Raw genomic sequence first — 18,767 nt, 5'->3', positions numbered from 1 at the left:
TAACTCTTTATTTTAAAGCCGCTAACCGATAATCTTTATATTTGAAAACTACTAAACAATAATTCTTTATATTTGAAAGCCGATAGCTGATATATCAAACTTTTTGAGAGCCTGATTACAAAAACAATAGTCTTATATTTCAAACAATTCAAAACCATCATGGTGAACAGTGTGAGTCTTTTAAAATAAATGTAACCATTTTATAATGTGAGTTTTCTGAGAAAAGATGGGCACATGAAAATCATTTAAACCAGATAATTTAATCTTAAATTCAGGATTTGTTGGATGTGGCATACTTTCCATATACAGGATCTTTCAGTTTATGGTTCATTTGAAATCTCCACACTTGGGCAATGATTTAAATGCTTAATGAGGAGCAATCATCATCATCACAGGTATAGTTTGATGAGCTCGTCGCTGACAGCAGAGGGCGTCAGCACCCCGAGGTCAGTGAAGAGTAACGTGATGAGGGATGGAGGGGTGTAGTCAATCAGCGGGTGCTCTTGGTTCAGATCCACCGTTTTCAGGATGTCCGCTTTGTACTGAAAGACACAGAGAGAGATATTATGTACATAATATTCCTGTATAATAAGTGGAACTCAGTGTTTAAACGATCTTAAGGTGTAGGAATTACGAGATTCCAACTTGTGAAGCATGCATGTCCTCAGCTTTGAATTTTCTGAGAGATTGTACTTTCTGCTGGTTTCTGCAGGTTTTATGAAGTTCAATTTAAGACCAACTAAAGAATTTACAGAATAAATTGAAGGGAACATATCACGTCAGTAAGCACACAAGTTATATTAACGACACTTCAAAGTTTGAAAATACAATTTCATTTTTAATGATTTTTGATAAGAAAATGTAGACGAAAAAAAAACTTTGAGAGAAGAAATCTTGTGATCTTTTGATTAAAACAAGCACAAATCTGCCAATGGGTTAATAAAAAAAAACTTAATTCAGATATTTTTTTCTGGTTTTAAGCATAAACTCAATTTTTGTTCCATTTCTCAGAAAGAAAGACTTCATTTCTTCATTCTGCATGTCATTAAATGCATCTTGATCTAAGGATGTTTTAAGTTTGTACTAGAAAACAAAAATGCTATTTAATTTTGCAGTTAAATTTAGGTCTTAGATTGACTTACTTTCGTTCATCTTCTGAACATGAAAGAAGATCTTTTAGATGAAATAAGAGCTTTCAGTCCCTCCATTGACAGCTACGCAACTACAACTTTGACGTTTCAAAGAGGTCAGAAAGCGACCGTAAAACTAACAATTTTTGTGTGGACTATACACTTAAAGTCAAATTCTGTGCCATTCCGCATTAAACAGTAAATCCCATTTCTATGAATGGATTCTGCGATTCTGTCCAGATTTTCTACATTGCAGAAATCATGGCGCCCTAATTTAATGCCATGATATTGAATTTGAGACATATTTAAGGCCTTACATTTTAGAAGGTCAAATTGAGATTTAAGACCCACGGAAACCCTGATTTAGGTGTTGATGGCATAGAAAGGCATAATTCTCAGTCTGAGGACGTGAACAGCTTCAGAAAGTTACGTGTTGTCATCTCGTAATTACGTGAACCTTACCTTGAATCTATCGGGTACGTCTTGCTGGTTAAGTGGGTAGAGTCGCACAAACTTAAAACTTTCTGCCACCACATAAAATGGTTTGTTGTGTGCCTTGGAACACACGGCCATCTGATAGGTGCCAATCTAGGATATGAAAGAAATTATTTCATCAATCCAAGAAATAAATGGTAAGAAATAAATGCATTTTGTTTTAAGGCCAGACACTACAGGCAAATGTTTTGTCAGGCACTGGTAAATGTGGAGATTTGGGGCTTTTTTCTCTCCTTTTGTAACAGACTAGTGGGAAGAAACCACCATAATACACATTTAACCCTCTGGTACTTTTTGTAGCCTTATTTTTTTGTACACAAATGATTATGAGGTTCAATTATGTATTTCATTTAATATTTTTTGGGGGGATTTTATGGTACTAAATTATAGTTACGCAGTAATTATAATCCATTTATTTACTTTTTGAGCATAGACCTGAAAAGTCCATTTCCAACCTAAACGGTCATAAATCTTTGAATGTTTTGGATCACAGACTGACCTTTGGTCTCTTTTTAAAGACGACACCTGGCAGACTGAATGAATTTGGTTAATCCGCTTCAGTTATTTTAGCAGTACAAAACCGCTCATTATGCTCCTTGATACAGTTTCACCGTTTACTCCACTTTGTTATTCTTCTAGTTGTTTCCCTGTAACAGCTAATGAATCAGAAGTCTCACACGTTCACAGAAAACAGCTTACTTCCATGTTGCAAAATAAGGTTGATTCCCCTGTGGTGTCTCGCCTTAAATACGACTGCAAACATCAAGACAACAAAAGTGTGTCTATTTCTGACCTTGTTTATAACACCACCACTCTCCACAACGCCCTCAGCGCCGACAATCACCAGGTCTACCTTCTCCATGATGTACCTATAATCACACAGAAACAAGCAGATGTTGTTCATATAGAGCAAAAACTTCAGAGTCCCCAATATGATATCCAAAGTTTCATGCTGGAGCTTACCTTAACATAATAAAAATGCTTATATTATTGACATCTCTGGAATAACTCATTTTTGGACTGACCACTGAATTCAATGAACATCAGTTAAGAGGTTCAATGACTATTTTGACACTTACCCGACTGCGGCGTCAAGCACGACTGTGACGGGTATATTGAGTTTACGTAGTTTTTCTGCCATAAGTTCACTAAGGGACAACAGGAAAAATCAATCATGAAAAAAACTATATAAAAAATGTGCAAATACACACATACTTTAACAGGAAGTTGTTAGCCACTAAACATTTTCACTGGCCACAATTTTGACATTAAAACCATTGGGGGAAAAATGACATCGATTTTAAAAATTCTCTCATAAATAGGCAGCAGGTTTATTAGGCTGCTGTCACTTTAAGACCTGACACACAGATCCATTATACTGTTACACATGCGATTTCTTTCTCAACTGTTTACATTCACTTAAAACAGAACTGACTGTGTTTACGTGAATACTCACCAAAACCGTCACTGACATTATTTTGTTTATTTGACTGTTTAAGAGGAATAAACTGCACAAACAACTAATTTTAGTGCTGAGAGGCGGCTTTATGTATGCGCACTTTAGGAGTTTGAGCACAAAATCTGCAGGAATGAGTCAAATTATGTGGAATCCCATGGCAATATTCAAGCCCTGTGACTCCAACAATATTCACCCGGAGCAAATGAAACTAGTGAGTGAGAGGAGGCGGGTTAGTGTGTCACTCGCTGTCGGGGAGATGAGAGAAAGAGCCGCTTGTATCTTTATCTATTCAGAGGAAAATGAGTATCGATATGTATCGAAAAATCACAGCATTACATTGTGCTTAGTTAAATATTTCAGATGCATTTTTAAAATATTACATTTAAAAAATGTATACATCATATATAAAATTCAACTGCCAAAATGGCTAGTAAGGAGATACTGTGTTAAACGCCACTGCTGAAATACACACATTTTTACACACACGTCTTTAAAATATCTTCTCTTTTGTGTTCAACAGAAAAAAGAAACTCATACAGGTTTGGAACAGCACGAGAGAGTAAATGATGACCGTTTTAATTTTTGGGTGAATTATCCCTTTAACACTCATTAGTCATTCAAACAACCCACTGACTAGTCTGTTTTAAAATGATGTAGATTTATACTTTACTGTTTCTGGGAGTGTGGAGTGAAAACTGACATTCAATCAAATGTTAAAGGGTTTGAAACTTTGCCTCTTAAAGGGGTGGTTGATTATGATTTCAGATTTAATTTAGTGTGTAATGCTACTGTTTGGGCACAAACAACATATGCAAAGTTACAATGCTCAAAGTTCAACAAAAAGGGAGAGATTTACTTTTAAAGAAATCACTTTTTAAGGACTACAACAGGGTATTCACGGGTTAGTGACATCACTAACCCTGAAATTTGCATAAACCCCGCCCCCGGGAAAATGCAACACAGGGTGAGATTATCGTGACAGAATATGCTAATCAGTGACTTGAAAATAGTTAACTCATAAATTCATCCGCTAACCGTTTAGAAACGTCCTGTCTTTTTCTACATTTTGTCACTTTTTCTTGAGTCTTCCCATCATTGTCAGACTCCGGTTTGAACATAAAATGCTGAACAGTTTCTGACATTTTAGTGTCTGTCTGCGTGAGGTAATCTGAGCTACTAACACAAGCTCTTGAAGCTCCGCCCTCTTCTAGAAAGGGGGCAGGGAGCATCCGCTCATTTGCATTTAAAGGGACACACACAAAAATGGCATGTTTTTGCTCATCCTCAAAAATAGATAATTTTAAAATGCTATGAAAATGATCTCTGGGTATTTTGAACTAAAACTTCACATACACACTCTGGGGACATTAGAGACTTATTTTCCATCTTGTAAAAAGAAGCAATCAACCACCCCTTTAATTGCAGTGCTTCTGCATGTTGTCTTTGTAGGACAGTAAAAAGTTAACAGCCAGAGACACTCAGTCATGTGATGAAGACTCACCCTGCAGAATCCGGTTGTGATTCAGTGACATATACTCTAAAACGTTTGTTATCGGCTGCTGCATTTTCCAGGACCTTTAATACCACTCGGGAAGACGAGTGTGTGAGGATTTTCTGCAAACGGAAGGCAGATATGAGAGTGTTTCCAAAATAATCATGCTATGATGCCTTTTAGGAACTACTGTACTTACAGCTCCATCTTTGATGAAGGTGTGGCACAGTTTACCCACTTTGCCCCTAGAGAGGGATATTTTCTTCAGGAAGAGCTCACCTCTCTCTATCATCACATTCTTACACTGTGAGAGATCCTGTGATACAAAGGCAGGGAAGACACTCAGGTTCACTTGATTATCCATAACATCAGTTTTTAGAAAAATCATGAGTCTCAAATATGATCATCAGGCTTTAGAGGAAGGTTTATTTGTTCATCCCTCGATCATTATTGTATTGTGTTGCATCATATGTTTTAAAACAGCCCTAATTTAAAGGTGTCATGAACTGGCTTATATATATATATATATATACATATATACATATATATATATATATATATAGTTGTCTGAGTTCAACTTATGATGTTCATGTGGTTTTTACATTCAAAAACATCATAATGAATAAGTAATAGGGTATTTTCTACATTGGCTTTGAGGCGCTCTCCTGAACGCTCAGGTTTTGATGGGCGTGCCACACTGGAGACTTAGAAGTAAACACACACACACACACACACACACACACACACACACACACACACACACACACACACACACACACACACACACACACATATATATACATACATACATACATACATACATACAGGTCCTTTTCAAAAGATTAGCATATTGTGATAAAGTTCATTATTTTCCAAAATGTAATGATAAAATTTAACTCTCATATATTTTAGATTCATTGCACACCAACTGAAATATTTCAGGTCTTTTATTGTTTTAATACTGATGATTTTGGCATACAGCTCATGAAAACCCCAAAAATTAGCATATCATGAAAAGGTTCTCTAAACGCGCGATTAACCTAATCATCTGAATCAACTAATGAACTCTAAACACCTGCAAAGATTCCTGAGGCTTTTAAAAACTCTCAACCTGGTTCATTACTCAAAACCGCAATCATGGGTAAGACTGCCGACCTGACTGCTGGCCATCATTGACACCCTCAAGCGAGAGGGAAGACACAGAAAGACATTTCTGAACGAATAGGCTGTTCCCAGAGTGCTGTATCAAGGCACCTCAGTGGGAAGTCTGTGGGAAGGAAAAAGTGTGGCAAAAAAACGCTGCACAACGAGAAGAGGTGAGCGGACCCTGAGGAAGATTGTGGAGAAGGACCGATTCCAGACCTTGGGGGACCTGCGGAAGCAGTGGACTGAGTCTGGAGTAGAAACATCCAGAGCCACCGTGCACAGGCGTGTGCAGGAAATGGGCTACAGGTGCCGCATTCCCCAGGTCAAGACACTTTTGGGCTAAAGAGAAGGAGCACTGCACTGTTGCTCAGTGGTCCAAAGTACTTTTTTCAGATGAAAGCAAATTTTGCATGTCATTCGGAAATCAAGGTGCCAGAGTCTGGAGGAAGACTGGGGAGAAGGAAATGCCTTAATGCCACGCCACACTGAAGCAGTCATTTCTGCAAAAGGATTCCCGACCAAGTATTGAGTGCAAAACTGAACATTATTATTTTTAGATTGACTTTTTTGTATTAAAAACACTTTTCTTTTATTAGTCGGATGAAATATGCTAATTTTTTGAGATAGGAATTTTGGATTTTTATGAGCTGTATGCCAAAATCATCAGTATTAAAACAATAAAAGACCTGAAATATTTCAGTTGGTGTGCAATGAATCTAAAATATATGAAAGTTAAAAAAAAATTCATTACATTATGGAAAATAATGAACTTTATCACAATATGCTAATTTTTTGAGAAGGATCTGTATATATAAATGCATTAACTGTATCAAGCATAAAAGTTTGTAAGTGTAGGTATATGTACACTATGTATATACACTGGGCCTCATTCATGAAACACGAGCAGAACGAATTTGTGTGTAAATCGTTCGTAAAGCCGCTCTGATGTAAATTTTCGGATTCACGAAAATATTCGTATTTTCAAAATGTTAGTTGGTACGAAAGAAATGTACACCTGCTCCCTACTACGAGTAAATGGTGCGTAAAACATCTGAACGTTCTGTGATCTAATTTAGGCAAACTGATGACATTGCATTTTGATGCACTATGTAGGGCAGGCCTACCATAATTTTATTTCAGGAGTTGATTTACCCCGTCTTTTTTGTTTTGTTTGTACTGTTTAACGTTGGGTAATAAGCAGTGCTCGCCACTGTTTTTTTTTACTAAGCCGTCCAATCCCAGTGGAGGGACAAAATCTACACCGACCAATCAGCCCACTTGTACACGAACCGAACAACAATAATAGAGAAGTTAATATTGTTTTTTTTTACAACATTATGCTAATTATGAATAAGCGTGCACGCGCATCCTATTTACGCATGTTTGGAATTCACTAACATACACACGTTTAACTAACGAATCCGTGATATACAACGCGTTTGTGAATCTGGAGCAGAGTTTTCATAAAGGTCCATTTTACGTGCGAATTACTCAGAATTTGCTCATATATTTACGAGAGTTTTATGAATGAGGCCCACTATGTGTATATACATGCACATATCCATACATTTCCAAACCTTTGTGTTGGATGCGATTAATCACGATTAATTGATTTGACAGCACCAATTATTTCATTTGTCAGGCTTTACAGAGTTAATTCTCCAAACATCTGCAATATTGAACAGATTATCTCCATTAGATTGGCTCTAATGCTGAACTGACCGGATGTTCCAGTGAGGTCAGGCTGATGAAGCGCAGGAACAGCTCGCCTCCCGACGACACGGCCACGGATGAATCCGTCTCCTGAAGCCGAAGTATGGCCTGCGTCATGTTCTCTCTCAGGCCCAGGATAGTCTCGCCTAGAGGAGGAAAAACCGGGTCACATCCACAACATCTTCACACATCCTGAGAGCGAAAACATCAGACAAGACACTGCAAAAAAGGCTTTTCTTACTTAGTATTTTTGTCTTGTTTCTAGTCCAAACATCTAAAAATTCTTAAAACAAGAAGAATTTACTAGACAAGCAAAAGTAATTGTCTTGTTTTGGGACAAATAACTCAAAACTAAGAAAGCAAAACAATTTGCCAGTGGGGTAAGCAAAATAATCTTAATTCAAACGGAAAACAAGATTATTTTTCTTACCCCATCAGCAGATTATTTTGCTTATTTTAACCAAAAACTCTCTTAATTTTTAGTTATTTCCCCCCAAAACAAGACACTATTTTAACTTGATTTTAAATTTTAAATGTTTCTTAATGTAAGAATTGTTTGATATTTTGACTAGAAACAAGACAAATGTACTAAGCAAGAAAAGCATTTTTTTTTTTTTTGCAGTGGACTCACTCTGATCCCTCTTCAGGAACTCCAGCAGTGATCGTATGGCAGCCACCGCTGAAGCCACGTCTGGGTCTTCCCGGATCTGCGCTCGGAAGTATTCCACCAGTTCTGGGAAGAAAAAACTTTTCATTTTAGAGTTGCCAAATGAAACTCGCAAGAAAGCATTAAATTCCCAATCTAAAGGCACATTGAAAAACTATAATTAAGATATATATATATATATATATATATATATATATATATATATATATATATATATATATATATATATATATATATAAAACACTAGGGAAATGTCACCTTAGGCTGGCATTTAAAATCAGTCGTTAAATTATAGTTTTTACTGAAATTGAATTGTTGATATCAAGAATTCATCTCCCAATGAATAAAAGATAAAACGGCTTGCCATAGACTTCATCAATTCATGTAGTTATAGCAAGACAGGTCTAAAATCTACCTTTCGAAACATTACAGAATGATAAACATAACATCACTCTAACATGCTAACAATCTGACACACAGCATCATTGAATTGAATACCTTCTCAAAACTCACCTTTTTCTTCCATATTAAAAAAAAGTACAAAATGTGTTTGAGCTGCGACTGATTCCTGTCTCTCTCTCACGACGCGTTGCTGATGCAATGATCTCTCATTACACTCTTGAAACTGAACAGAAGGACTGTTTTGATCTACTTCTTTTCAGATTAGCGACTTTGCCAACAGAATAGTGTTTATTTTATTTTTATTATATTTCATTCACATTAGCAGCGTTATACAGTGAACAAGTGTTGCACTTTCTTCTTCTTCTCCTTTCGTCTGTTATAACTGATGGAGCATCTTTGAGTAGTGTCGCCACCTACAGGAACTGATGGACGAGCTCATTTTTGTAATGCTTAGTTTTTCTAACTAAGAAGTTTAGCTAACTAAACTGACACACAGAGAGCAAAACCTCTACTCGAGTCTCCTAAAGTCTAAACACATTTTCTGCTTTACACACAATTTGCAATTTGCAAACTCTCTCTCTCTCTCTCTCTCTCTCTCTCTCTCTCTCTCTCTCTCTCTCTCTCTCTCTCTCTCTCTCTCTCTCTCTCTCTCTCTCTCTCTCTCTCTCTCTCTCTCTCTCTCTCTCTCATATATATATGATCAGTTTTATACATTTGTACACATTTGAATTATACATTAGCATAATAAAAATTGAAAAATAATATTCTATTATTGGCCTTTTAGCTGAGTAATCCATGGAACAAACAAAACAAGCCCTAAAAGTGATAAAAGAACACATATTACACAGACACGTGATATTTAATCTTTTTAAATGATTAGTTAACTGCATTTGATAGATATAACGTTCAATAAAACATCTGCAATGTTTGTAAAAGTTGATTTTATCTTTGGTTTTTATCGGTTTTTTTTGTTGCTTTAAACTGTTCTGACCAGCAGGGGTCGCCAGCGTGTGGAGTTTCGAATCAGTGAATCATTTTGCGAATCAGTTGGTTCAATTGATTCGAAGCTTTGTACGACAGAAACGAAGCTTACTACCTACAGTACTACAGCAAAACAACTAGAATAATTTATTTATACTCTAATAATGCAATTTAAAACTATTAAATAAATAAATAAATAAGTACAAAAAAATAACAGCAGCCACAAGCTTAATATTTCTCGCTCCAGCACAGGAGGTGGCGCTATGCACCTGCTAATTTAGTCCGCATCCTTCCAGGGAAGCCCCAGAAGAAGACGTCCGAACTGCACAATTTTTAACATGTTGATTATAAATATCAATACAATACCGTTTACAGCAATGTAGAGACATAGGAATCATAGCAATGGCCTCAGGTTTGAACATAAGTTTAATAAAAATAGGTGGAAGAGTCTTAATTCTGAGCTGTGAAGCTCTTAATAGACATGTAACATGTAATTCGTGCTGTGTATGACAATGATAACAATCACTAATGTTTGCAGACGACGAAATTAACATTCTGGTCCTGGTGCTGGATGTCAACCCTGTTTGGTGGGGTCAGCAAGCTCAACGCGAACCGAAGGTAATCTGTTTTTATTCAATATGATTTTCTCCCCTATCCAAAATGTTATCCAGATCATCCCATTAAAATTAACCTTTTCTTTCAGTTCACTCTTTCAACATGTTTGGACGCTTTAATGGTCCTGGCAAATGCCCATTTAGTGATGTCAAGAACCAACAAACTAGCCATCATTGCAAATCTGTATCAAGAGAGGTAAACAATGAGCTGATCATTCATTGATAAACTTCATCTTAAAATCAACCCCATTATTTAGTCTTAAGATGCACACCAGTGATGATTTTTCAAAGGCATGTTTAAATAAACGAACAGAACTAATCCTGGTTTAAACTAAGACCTGTCTGTGAAACCAGGCCATAGGATACAAACTATACTAAAGCTATATTAATTTTTTTGTCACCAAGCCACTTCCTATATCCCAGTAAGCAGTGGAAATCCGGGGATGAAATATCTGTAAGTACCGATGGCAAATATGAGCTTCTGTCAGCTACCAATGATCTCTTTGCCGAGGAGATTAGGAAACTGATGGACAAGGGTAAGTTATGTAATGATTTATTTGTAATTACACAGAATTAACAAAACTCAAATGACTTTTTTTGTGGTGATTGGTTTGATGCATTAAGCCTAATATATATCTAATGCCCTTTTTTGACTGTTTATGTTGCAATATATTTTGTGTGACATTACAAGAGGATAATACTGTTTTTATTTTCCTTACTAACAGCAGAGGTCAGTGGAAACCAGACAGACTCCCTGCTGGCCGTCTCACTCTCCAAAGCTCTGTGCTGTATCCTGTACTATAGCAGATCGCTGGCTCAGATTCACTGTTTCATTCCAGTTTAGTCCAAAAGACAGTTTTTTTTGTGAATAAGATATGTGCAAACTTATGAAAGCTTGTTTTCGGCAAGGATTAAAACAATATAAAAGATAATTGCAACTTTTTATCTTACAATTCTGACTTATTTTTTCTTGAATTGCATTATATAGTCGGAATTGCGAGATGTGTAAAATCAGAATTGCGAGATGTAAAGTCGTAAAGACGTGATATAAAGTCGGAATTGCAAGATGTAAAGACGGAATTACGAGATGTTAAGTTGTAAAGATGTGATATAAAGTCGGAATTGCGAGATGTAAAGTCGGAATTTCAAGACGTGTAAAATCAGAATTGCGAGATGTAAAGTCGTAAAGACATGATATAAAGTTGGAATTGTGAGATATAAAGTCGTAAAGACATGATATAAAGTTGGAATTGTGAGATGTAAAGTCGGAATTGTGAGAAGTGTAAAGTCGGAATTGCGAGATGTGTAAAGTCGGAATTGTGAGATGTAAAGTCGTAAAGATGTGATATAAATTTGGAATACCAAGATGTGTGAAGTCGGAATTGCAAGATGTGTAAAGTCGGAATTGTGAGAAGTGTAAAGTCGGAATTGTGAGATGTAAAGTCGTAAAGATGTGATATAAATTTGGAATTGCGAGATGTGTAAAGTCGGAATTGCGAGATGTGTAAAGTCGGAATTGCGAGATGTAAAGCCGGAACTGCGATATTTGTAAAGCCGGAATTGCGAGATGTAAAGCCGGAATTGCGAGATGTAAAGCCGGAATTGCGAGATGTGTAAAGTCGGAATTGTGAGATGTGTAAAGTCGGAACTGCGAGATATGTAAAGTCGGAATTGCAAGATGTAAAGCCGGAATTGCGAGATGTGTAAAGTCGGAAATGCGAAATGTAAAGTCGGAATTGCGAGATGTGTAAAGTTGGAATTGCGAGATGTAAAGCCGGAATTGCGAGATATGTAAAGTCGGAATTGCGAGATATGTAAAGTCGGAATTGCGAGATGTGTAAAGCCGGAACTGCGAGATATGTAAAGTCGGAATTGCGAGATGTAAAGCCGGAATTGCGAGATATGTAAAGTCGGAATTGCGAGATGTGTAAAGTCGGAATTGCGAGATATGTAAAGCCGGAACTGCGAGATATGTAAAGTCGGAATTGCGAGATGTAAAGCCGGAATTGCAAGATGTGTAAAGTCGGAATTGCGAGATGTAAAGCCGGAATTGCGAGATGTGTAAAGTCGGAATTGTGAGATGTAAAGCCGGAATTGCGAGATATGTAAAGTCGGAATTGCGAGAGATGTAAAGTTGGAATTGCGAGATGTGTAAAGCCGGAATTGCGAGATGTGTAAAGTCGGAATTGTGAGATGTAAAGCCGGAATTGCGAGATATGTAAAGTCGGAATTGCGAGAGATGTAAAGTCGGAATTGCGAGATGTGTAAAGCCGGAATTGCGAGATATGTAAAGTCGGAATTGCGAGATATGTAAAGTCGGAATTGCGAGAGATGTAAAGTCGGAATTGCGAGATGTGTAAAGCCGGAATTGCGAGATGTGTAAAGCCGGAATTGCGAGATGTAAAGCCGGAATTGCGAGATGTAAAGCCGGAATTGCGAGATGTGTAAAGTCGGAATTGCGAGATGTAAAGCCGAAATTGCGAGATATGTAAAGTCGGAATTGCGAGATGTAAAGCCGGAATTGCGAGATGTGTAAAGTCGGAATTGCGAAATGTAAAGCTGGAATTGCGAGATATGTAAAGTCGGAATTGCGAGATGTAAAGCCGGAATTGCGAGATGTGTAAAGTCGGAATTGCGAGATGTGTAAAGTCGGAATTGCGAGATGTGTAAAGTCGGAATTGCGAGATGTAAAATCGGAATTGCGAGATGTAAAATCGGAATTGCGAGATGTGTAAAGTTGGAATTGCGAGATGTAAAGTCGGAAATGCAAAATGTAAAGTTGGAAATGTGAGATGTAAAGTCGGAATTGCGAGATATAAAGTCAGAATTGTGTCCTTCCAATTTTCATTAATGTTTGACTCTCAGACATTCATCGAGTCTCGAAGGATGTGCAAGGTAAACTCATCTTCTCCTGAACGTGTCATCATCTCTTCCACAGAGCAATGAAAACCCAAAACACATGATTGATATAGTAGAGCGGTAGTTCTATAAAGCAATGTGAACAAAGATTTCCTAATGGTTTGAATTAAAGAGATCTCATTATTTTTATTTAGAGCAATTAATAGTTGGACTGAATTCTCATGTGCTTTACTTCCAGCTGGAGAGGACATGAAATCAAGGATCTTGGTGAGCACTTCTTGAGGCAAACATGCAGCAGTGTTTAGATGTATAACTGCATTAACATGTTTGATTATGATTTCAGGTAATAAAAGCTGCGGAGGATTCTACATTACAGTACATGAACTTCATGAACGTGATCTTTGCAGCACAGAAGAAGGTGAGGGGAGAACAACTGAGAGTCTTATGTTTTCTTTTAATTGTATGTTCTTCTGATATTGATATATTTGTGCTTCCTTTATTCTCTGTTGATAAAGAATATCCTGATTGATGCCTGCGTGTTGGACACCGACTCGGGATTATTACAACAGGTATGATGATGATGCCACAAAAATACACCAGAGTAGTAGTTAATAAGTCAATAATTGGGTACTTAAAAGTCAAATGGTCAAAGGTATGTGGGTTTATACTAGGGCTGTAACGATATCCGATATGAAATCGAAATCGCAATACGCAGGTCCACGAACCTGTATCGCGATGTGAGGAGGCAGAATCGCGACACACCCCTTCCAACTCCCAGAATTATCCTTCCTGTCCCGGTCCAACTTTTAAGTCAGCAGTATGGCAACATTTCAGCTACCCGGTGGAGAACAAGGATGGCAATCGTGTAGTTGACAAGACCCACACAATTTGCCGTAAGTGTTTCAAGAAGCTTCCCCAACCGGCCGGCAACGTGGTGTGAGCGTGGCGTTTCTGTTGCGTCATCCGCGGGGCGGCTGCGTGGCGTTTTCTCTTTCTTTGCACACCAGAAGGGTGTCTGACGCGGCGCTTCTGTTGGTATTGATGTACAGGAGGCCCTATACTTCATGTTAAATATATATTGCCTATTGGTACCGCAAAGAAAACGTTGGCAGTAGCCTATTGACCATACAGATATATGGTATTGACGGCAAAATAGGCTACAGAATACTGTACAGAATAAAACTGTTTTGTCCCCCCCATATCGAGGTTTGTATCGTACCGTGGGTCAAAAATCGTGATACGAACCGAATCGTGGGTTTGGTGTATCGTTACAGCCCTAGTTTATACAAAACTATAGTCATTATGACTGTCAATAGTCATATGAGCCTATTTTACTATGTATATATTTTTTTATTATATTAAAAATGAATGCAAGTTAAAAAAAAAATTTGTAGAGTGTTTGTATGTTTAATCAGATCAGACTGCTTTATATTTAAAAAAAAAAAACTTTAATTTCCATAAATGTTATATTAAAAAGTAAAAAAGAAATGTACTGAAGGTTTGTATGTTTAATCAGTGCTTTATATTATAACATACATTTTCATAGCATTAAAGTAAGTCATTTGAGCATATTTATAATTTTTTTGTAACAATATTAATGAATCCAAGTTAAAAAAAAACTATATAACGCAATGAAGGTTTGTGTTTGATCAGACTGCTTTATATGATAATTTATATTAATTTATTACATTGCAAGTCATTAAGTCAAATTAGCCTATTTTATATATATATATATATATATATATATATATATATATATATATATATATATATATATATATAAACAATAATGAGGTAATGAAGTTAAAAATGTAAGGAAGTTTTGTAGATTCAATCCGACTGCTTAGTATTTTATTATATTATAATATTGTATTCATAGCATTAAAGTAAATCAAATGTGCCTATTTTATTTTATTTTCATTTTTATATTAAATATGATTCCAAGTAAAACAAAACAACAAATTAGACTAGCATTGAAAGTCAGCACAACATTCATGACTGTGACCGGCCTCGTGTGAAAATGAAAAATAACTCAGATGATGCGACAGTGATTGTTCAGACAACATGAAGAATAAACTAAATGCGTAGTCCAAATGTCAATGTTCAAGTAAAAAGCACTGACGATTTTTCAAGGACATGAAAGTTGTTCATAGTGATTCTTAATTTGTACTTTAAACTGAATTCATGAGACAGTCTTTCAAAGAACATGCCGTTTTGCATGGCATTCATTAGTGCTTTCTCCTAAGTGCTCATCTGGGAACAAAACAATTTACTGACAATTTACATCACCTCGTGCTATTTTTATTCCCATTAATGAATCATTTGATTGTGAACCTGTTGCATTTGTCTTTTAACAGGCTTGTGACATCACTGGAGGCTTGTATCTGCGTATTCCCCAGAAGATTGCTCTGGCGCAGTACTTGTTGGTGAGATATTAATGCTTTGGTGAACTTGAGCGTCTCGATTGAGAAGCGCAGGTTGTGTACTGTCGTGTCACACTTCTCTCGTGTGTCAGTGGGTGTTTTTACCAGACGCAGACCAGCGCTCTCAGCTGCTACTGCCTCCTCCGGTGCACGTGGACTACAGGGCCGCTTGCTTCTGCCACCGCAACCTTATCGAAATTGGTTACGTCTGTTCAGTGTGCCTGTCAAGTATGTTTCCATCTGCTCTTTATTGCTATTATCAGTTTACTCATGATTTATTTATCCTCAAATCATCCTATAGGCGTATGTGACATTCTTCTTTCAGACAAACACAATCTGAGTAATATTAAAACAGTCCTGGCTCTTCCAAGCTTTATAATGGCAGCCTAAAATTGAATGATATAACTGCTCCACACAGCTCCAGGGGGTTAATAAAGGCCTTCTGAAGCGAAGCAATGCGTTTGTCTAAGAAAAATATACATATTTAAAACTTTATCAAGTAAAATATCAAGCTTCCGTATTCAGCTTACGGAAAAAGTGTCACTGATGAAAGGCAAGAGGCGTTACACTTTCTGTGTAAGTTGAATATGTAAGGTGGCTGGAGGAAGCTAGATATTTTACTTTATTATTTTTTTATTTTACTCCATAAAATTAGCATATTGTGATAAAGTTCATTATTTTCCATAATGTATTGATAAAAATTTAACTTTCCTATATTTTAGATTCATTGCACTCCAACTGAAATATTTCAGGTCTTTTATTGTTTTAATACTGATGATCTAAAAAAATTAGCATATCATGAAAAGGTTCTCTAAACGAGCTATTAACCTAATCATCTGAATCAACTAATTAACTCTAAACACCTGCAAAAGATTCCTGAGGCTTTTAAAAACTCCCAGCCTGGTTCATTACTCAAAACCGCAATCATGGGTAAGACTGCCGACCTGACTGCTGTCCAGAAGGCCATCATTGACACCCTCAAGCGAGAGGGGAAGACACAGAAAGACATTTCTGAACGAATAGGCTGATCCCAGAGTGCTGTATCAAGGCACCTCAGTGGGAAGTCTGTGGGAAGGAAAAAGTGTGGCAAAAAACACTGCACAACGAGAAGAGGTGAGCGGACCCTGAGGAAGATTGTGGAGAAGGACCGATTCCAGACCTTGGGGGACCTGCGGAAGCAGTGGACTGAGTCTGGAGTAGAAACATCCAGAGCCACCGTGCACAGGCGTGTGCAGGAAATGGGCTACAGGTGCCGCATTCCCCAGGTCAAGACACTTTTGGGCTAAAGAGAAGCAGCACTGCACTGTTGCTCAGTGGTCCAAAGTACTTTTTTCAGATGAAAGCAAATTTTGCATGTCATTCGGAAATCAAGGTGGCAGAGTCTGGAGGAAGACTGGGGAGAAGGAAATGCCCAAATGGCTGAAGTCCAGTGTCAAGTACCCACAGTCAGTGATGGTCTGGGGTGCCATGTCAGCTGCTGGTGTTGGTCCACTGTGTTTTATTAAGGGCAGGGTCAATGCAGCTCGCTATCAGGAGATTTTGGAGCACTTCATGCTTCCATCTGCTGAAAAGGTTTATGGAGATGAAGATTTGGTTTTTCAGCACGACCTGGCACCTGCTCACAGTGCCAAAACCACTGGTAAATGGTTTACTGACCATGGTATTACTGTGCTCAATTGGCCTGCCAACTCTCCTGACCTGAACCCCATAGAGAATCTGTGGGATATTGTGAAGAGAAAGTTGAGAGACGCAAGACCCAACACTCTGGATGAGCTTAAGGCCGCTATCGAAGCATCCTGGGCCTCCATAACACCTCAGCAGTGCCACAGGCTGATCGCCTCCATGCCACGCCGCACTGAAGCAGTCATTTCTGCAAAAGTATTCCCGACCAAGTATTGAGTGCATAACTGAACATAATGATTTGAAGGTTGACTTTTTTTGTATTAAAAACACTTTTCTTTTATTGGTCAGATGAAATATGCTAATTTTTTGATATAGGAATTTTGGGTTTTCGTGAGCTGTATGCCAAAATCATCAGTATTAAATCAGCACTAGGTAACTTTTCAACCTTCATAATATATTTTCAAGACTCTTGTGATGATACATCGACTTACAATAGGTTGAATGACACGTCTGCCATAGCCTGATGGGGTCTGTATCGTTTTTAACGTACTTTTAAACTTCGAGTTTCGGGTAGTAACCCGAGAACAAAAAGAAAAGAACTACAAAATTTACGGCATATACGTCACTTCCACCAACACCCACACTTCCTTAAATTCGGACGTGCGAGCTCAACTTTGTTCGTCGGATAATATAGTCATGTACGAAGCAGCAGAGACAAATAAGAAAGAAAAGGTTTTGTTGGAGGAAAGCAATAAGAGGAAACGAAAAAGTGATGTGATTAAAGGCAGGACGAGGATCAACATTGGACCTAAAATAATGAACTTTATCACAATATGCAAATTTTTTGAGAAGGACCTGTATTTATATAATTAATATCACAGCATTTATGCTTTCATAACTGCACATAAGCCAAATCGCGATTACTGTTCGATTTCGATTAATCGCGTAGCCCTAGTTTTCTTACACAAACGCATTGGTTCGCTTCAGAAGGCCTTTATTAACCCCTGGAGCCTTGTGGAGCACTTTTATTATGGATGGATGCACTTTTTTAGTCTTTAAATTTCCGGCTGCCATTATAAAGCTTGGAAGAGCCAGGACATTTTTAATATAACTCTGATTGTGTTTGTCTGAAACAAGAACTTGAACTTCCTTGAAATGCCCCTTAAATCTAGAGGCTGTGATCAAACAACGTTTTTTCTCTTCCCTTTACTTTTGCCTTTTTAGTGACCTTTAAATATATCAGAAGATCTTATATAGCAGGATAATGTTTCAACATGGTTTAACCTTGTTTTGCATCTTTTCCTCTACTACTTTCAACAGTATTCTGTAACTTCAGTCCAATCTGCACAACATGCGAGTGAGTCTTTTTAACATCATTCATTTTGAAACATGTCTAATAGATAACGTGTGGTGTCAGGCGACCTTTAACAGACGGTCTTGTGTTCTTCTGTTTATAGGACTGCTTTTAAAATGCCACTGCCTCAGGTGGCCAAAACAAAGAAGAAAAAGCTTAAAACTGCAAACTGATCACATCCAGGTTTCCTCATCAACAAATGTGTTGCATTTTGTAGAATTTGAGCTTTGGGGGGAAATTGTTAAAGATTTTGATGTTTATTTGAATGACATGTTTTGGTATCGCAGCCTACGCATTAAATAAATGTGTTTTTTTTTACAAAACAATCAAAGCATATGTAATACAGTGTCTACTTTTCAGTGTGGCACATTCACACATGTCAGAAATGAGGTGAAATCCAGTCGATTCA

The 18,767-nt window shown here is 37.4% G+C and overlaps 2 protein-coding genes across 3 annotated transcripts; one reads left to right on the top strand and one right to left on the bottom strand.

Annotated features, from left to right (window-relative positions):
* Positions 1–242: 242 nt before the first annotated feature.
* On the bottom strand, positions 243–8,893 carry eif2b1 (eukaryotic translation initiation factor 2B, subunit 1 alpha). Its single transcript, XM_067437597.1, has 9 exons — positions 8,616–8,893; positions 8,067–8,168; positions 7,445–7,581; positions 4,776–4,892; positions 4,586–4,698; positions 2,705–2,773; positions 2,419–2,494; positions 1,593–1,718; positions 243–542 (listed from the first exon to the last, which is right to left on the bottom strand). Exons 1-9 carry the CDS (start codon positions 8,626–8,628, stop codon positions 390–392), a joined length of 906 nt encoding a protein of 301 aa, XP_067293698.1. The 5' UTR covers positions 8,629–8,893; the 3' UTR covers positions 243–389.
* Positions 8,894–9,756: 863 nt separating this feature from the next.
* Positions 9,757–18,669, top strand: gtf2h3 (general transcription factor IIH, polypeptide 3). Of its 2 annotated transcripts, none has more exons than XM_067437606.1 (13): positions 9,757–9,897; positions 10,024–10,103; positions 10,189–10,295; positions 10,505–10,635; positions 10,828–10,887; positions 12,965–12,994; positions 13,197–13,225; positions 13,302–13,376; positions 13,474–13,527; positions 15,316–15,384; positions 15,474–15,609; positions 18,325–18,361; positions 18,462–18,669. In XM_067437606.1, the coding sequence occupies exons 1-13, from the start codon at positions 9,888–9,890 to the stop codon at positions 18,529–18,531; spliced, it is 888 nt and encodes a 295-aa protein (XP_067293707.1). In that variant the 5' UTR covers positions 9,757–9,887; the 3' UTR covers positions 18,532–18,669. The 2 variants fall into 2 exon arrangements, with proteins under 2 accessions (XP_067293707.1, XP_067293706.1); XM_067437605.1 differs by having other exon boundaries at positions 10,825–10,887; positions 18,462–18,666.
* The last annotated feature ends 98 nt before the right edge of the window (positions 18,670–18,767 follow it).

Source organism: Pseudorasbora parva, chromosome 3 (genome assembly GCF_024679245.1).
Source record: "Pseudorasbora parva isolate DD20220531a chromosome 3, ASM2467924v1, whole genome shotgun sequence".
Classification (NCBI taxonomy): Eukaryota; Metazoa; Chordata; class Actinopteri; order Cypriniformes; family Gobionidae; genus Pseudorasbora; species Pseudorasbora parva.
Note: the sequence above shows the minus strand (reverse complement) of the source record. Positions and strands in the feature narration are given on the sequence as shown.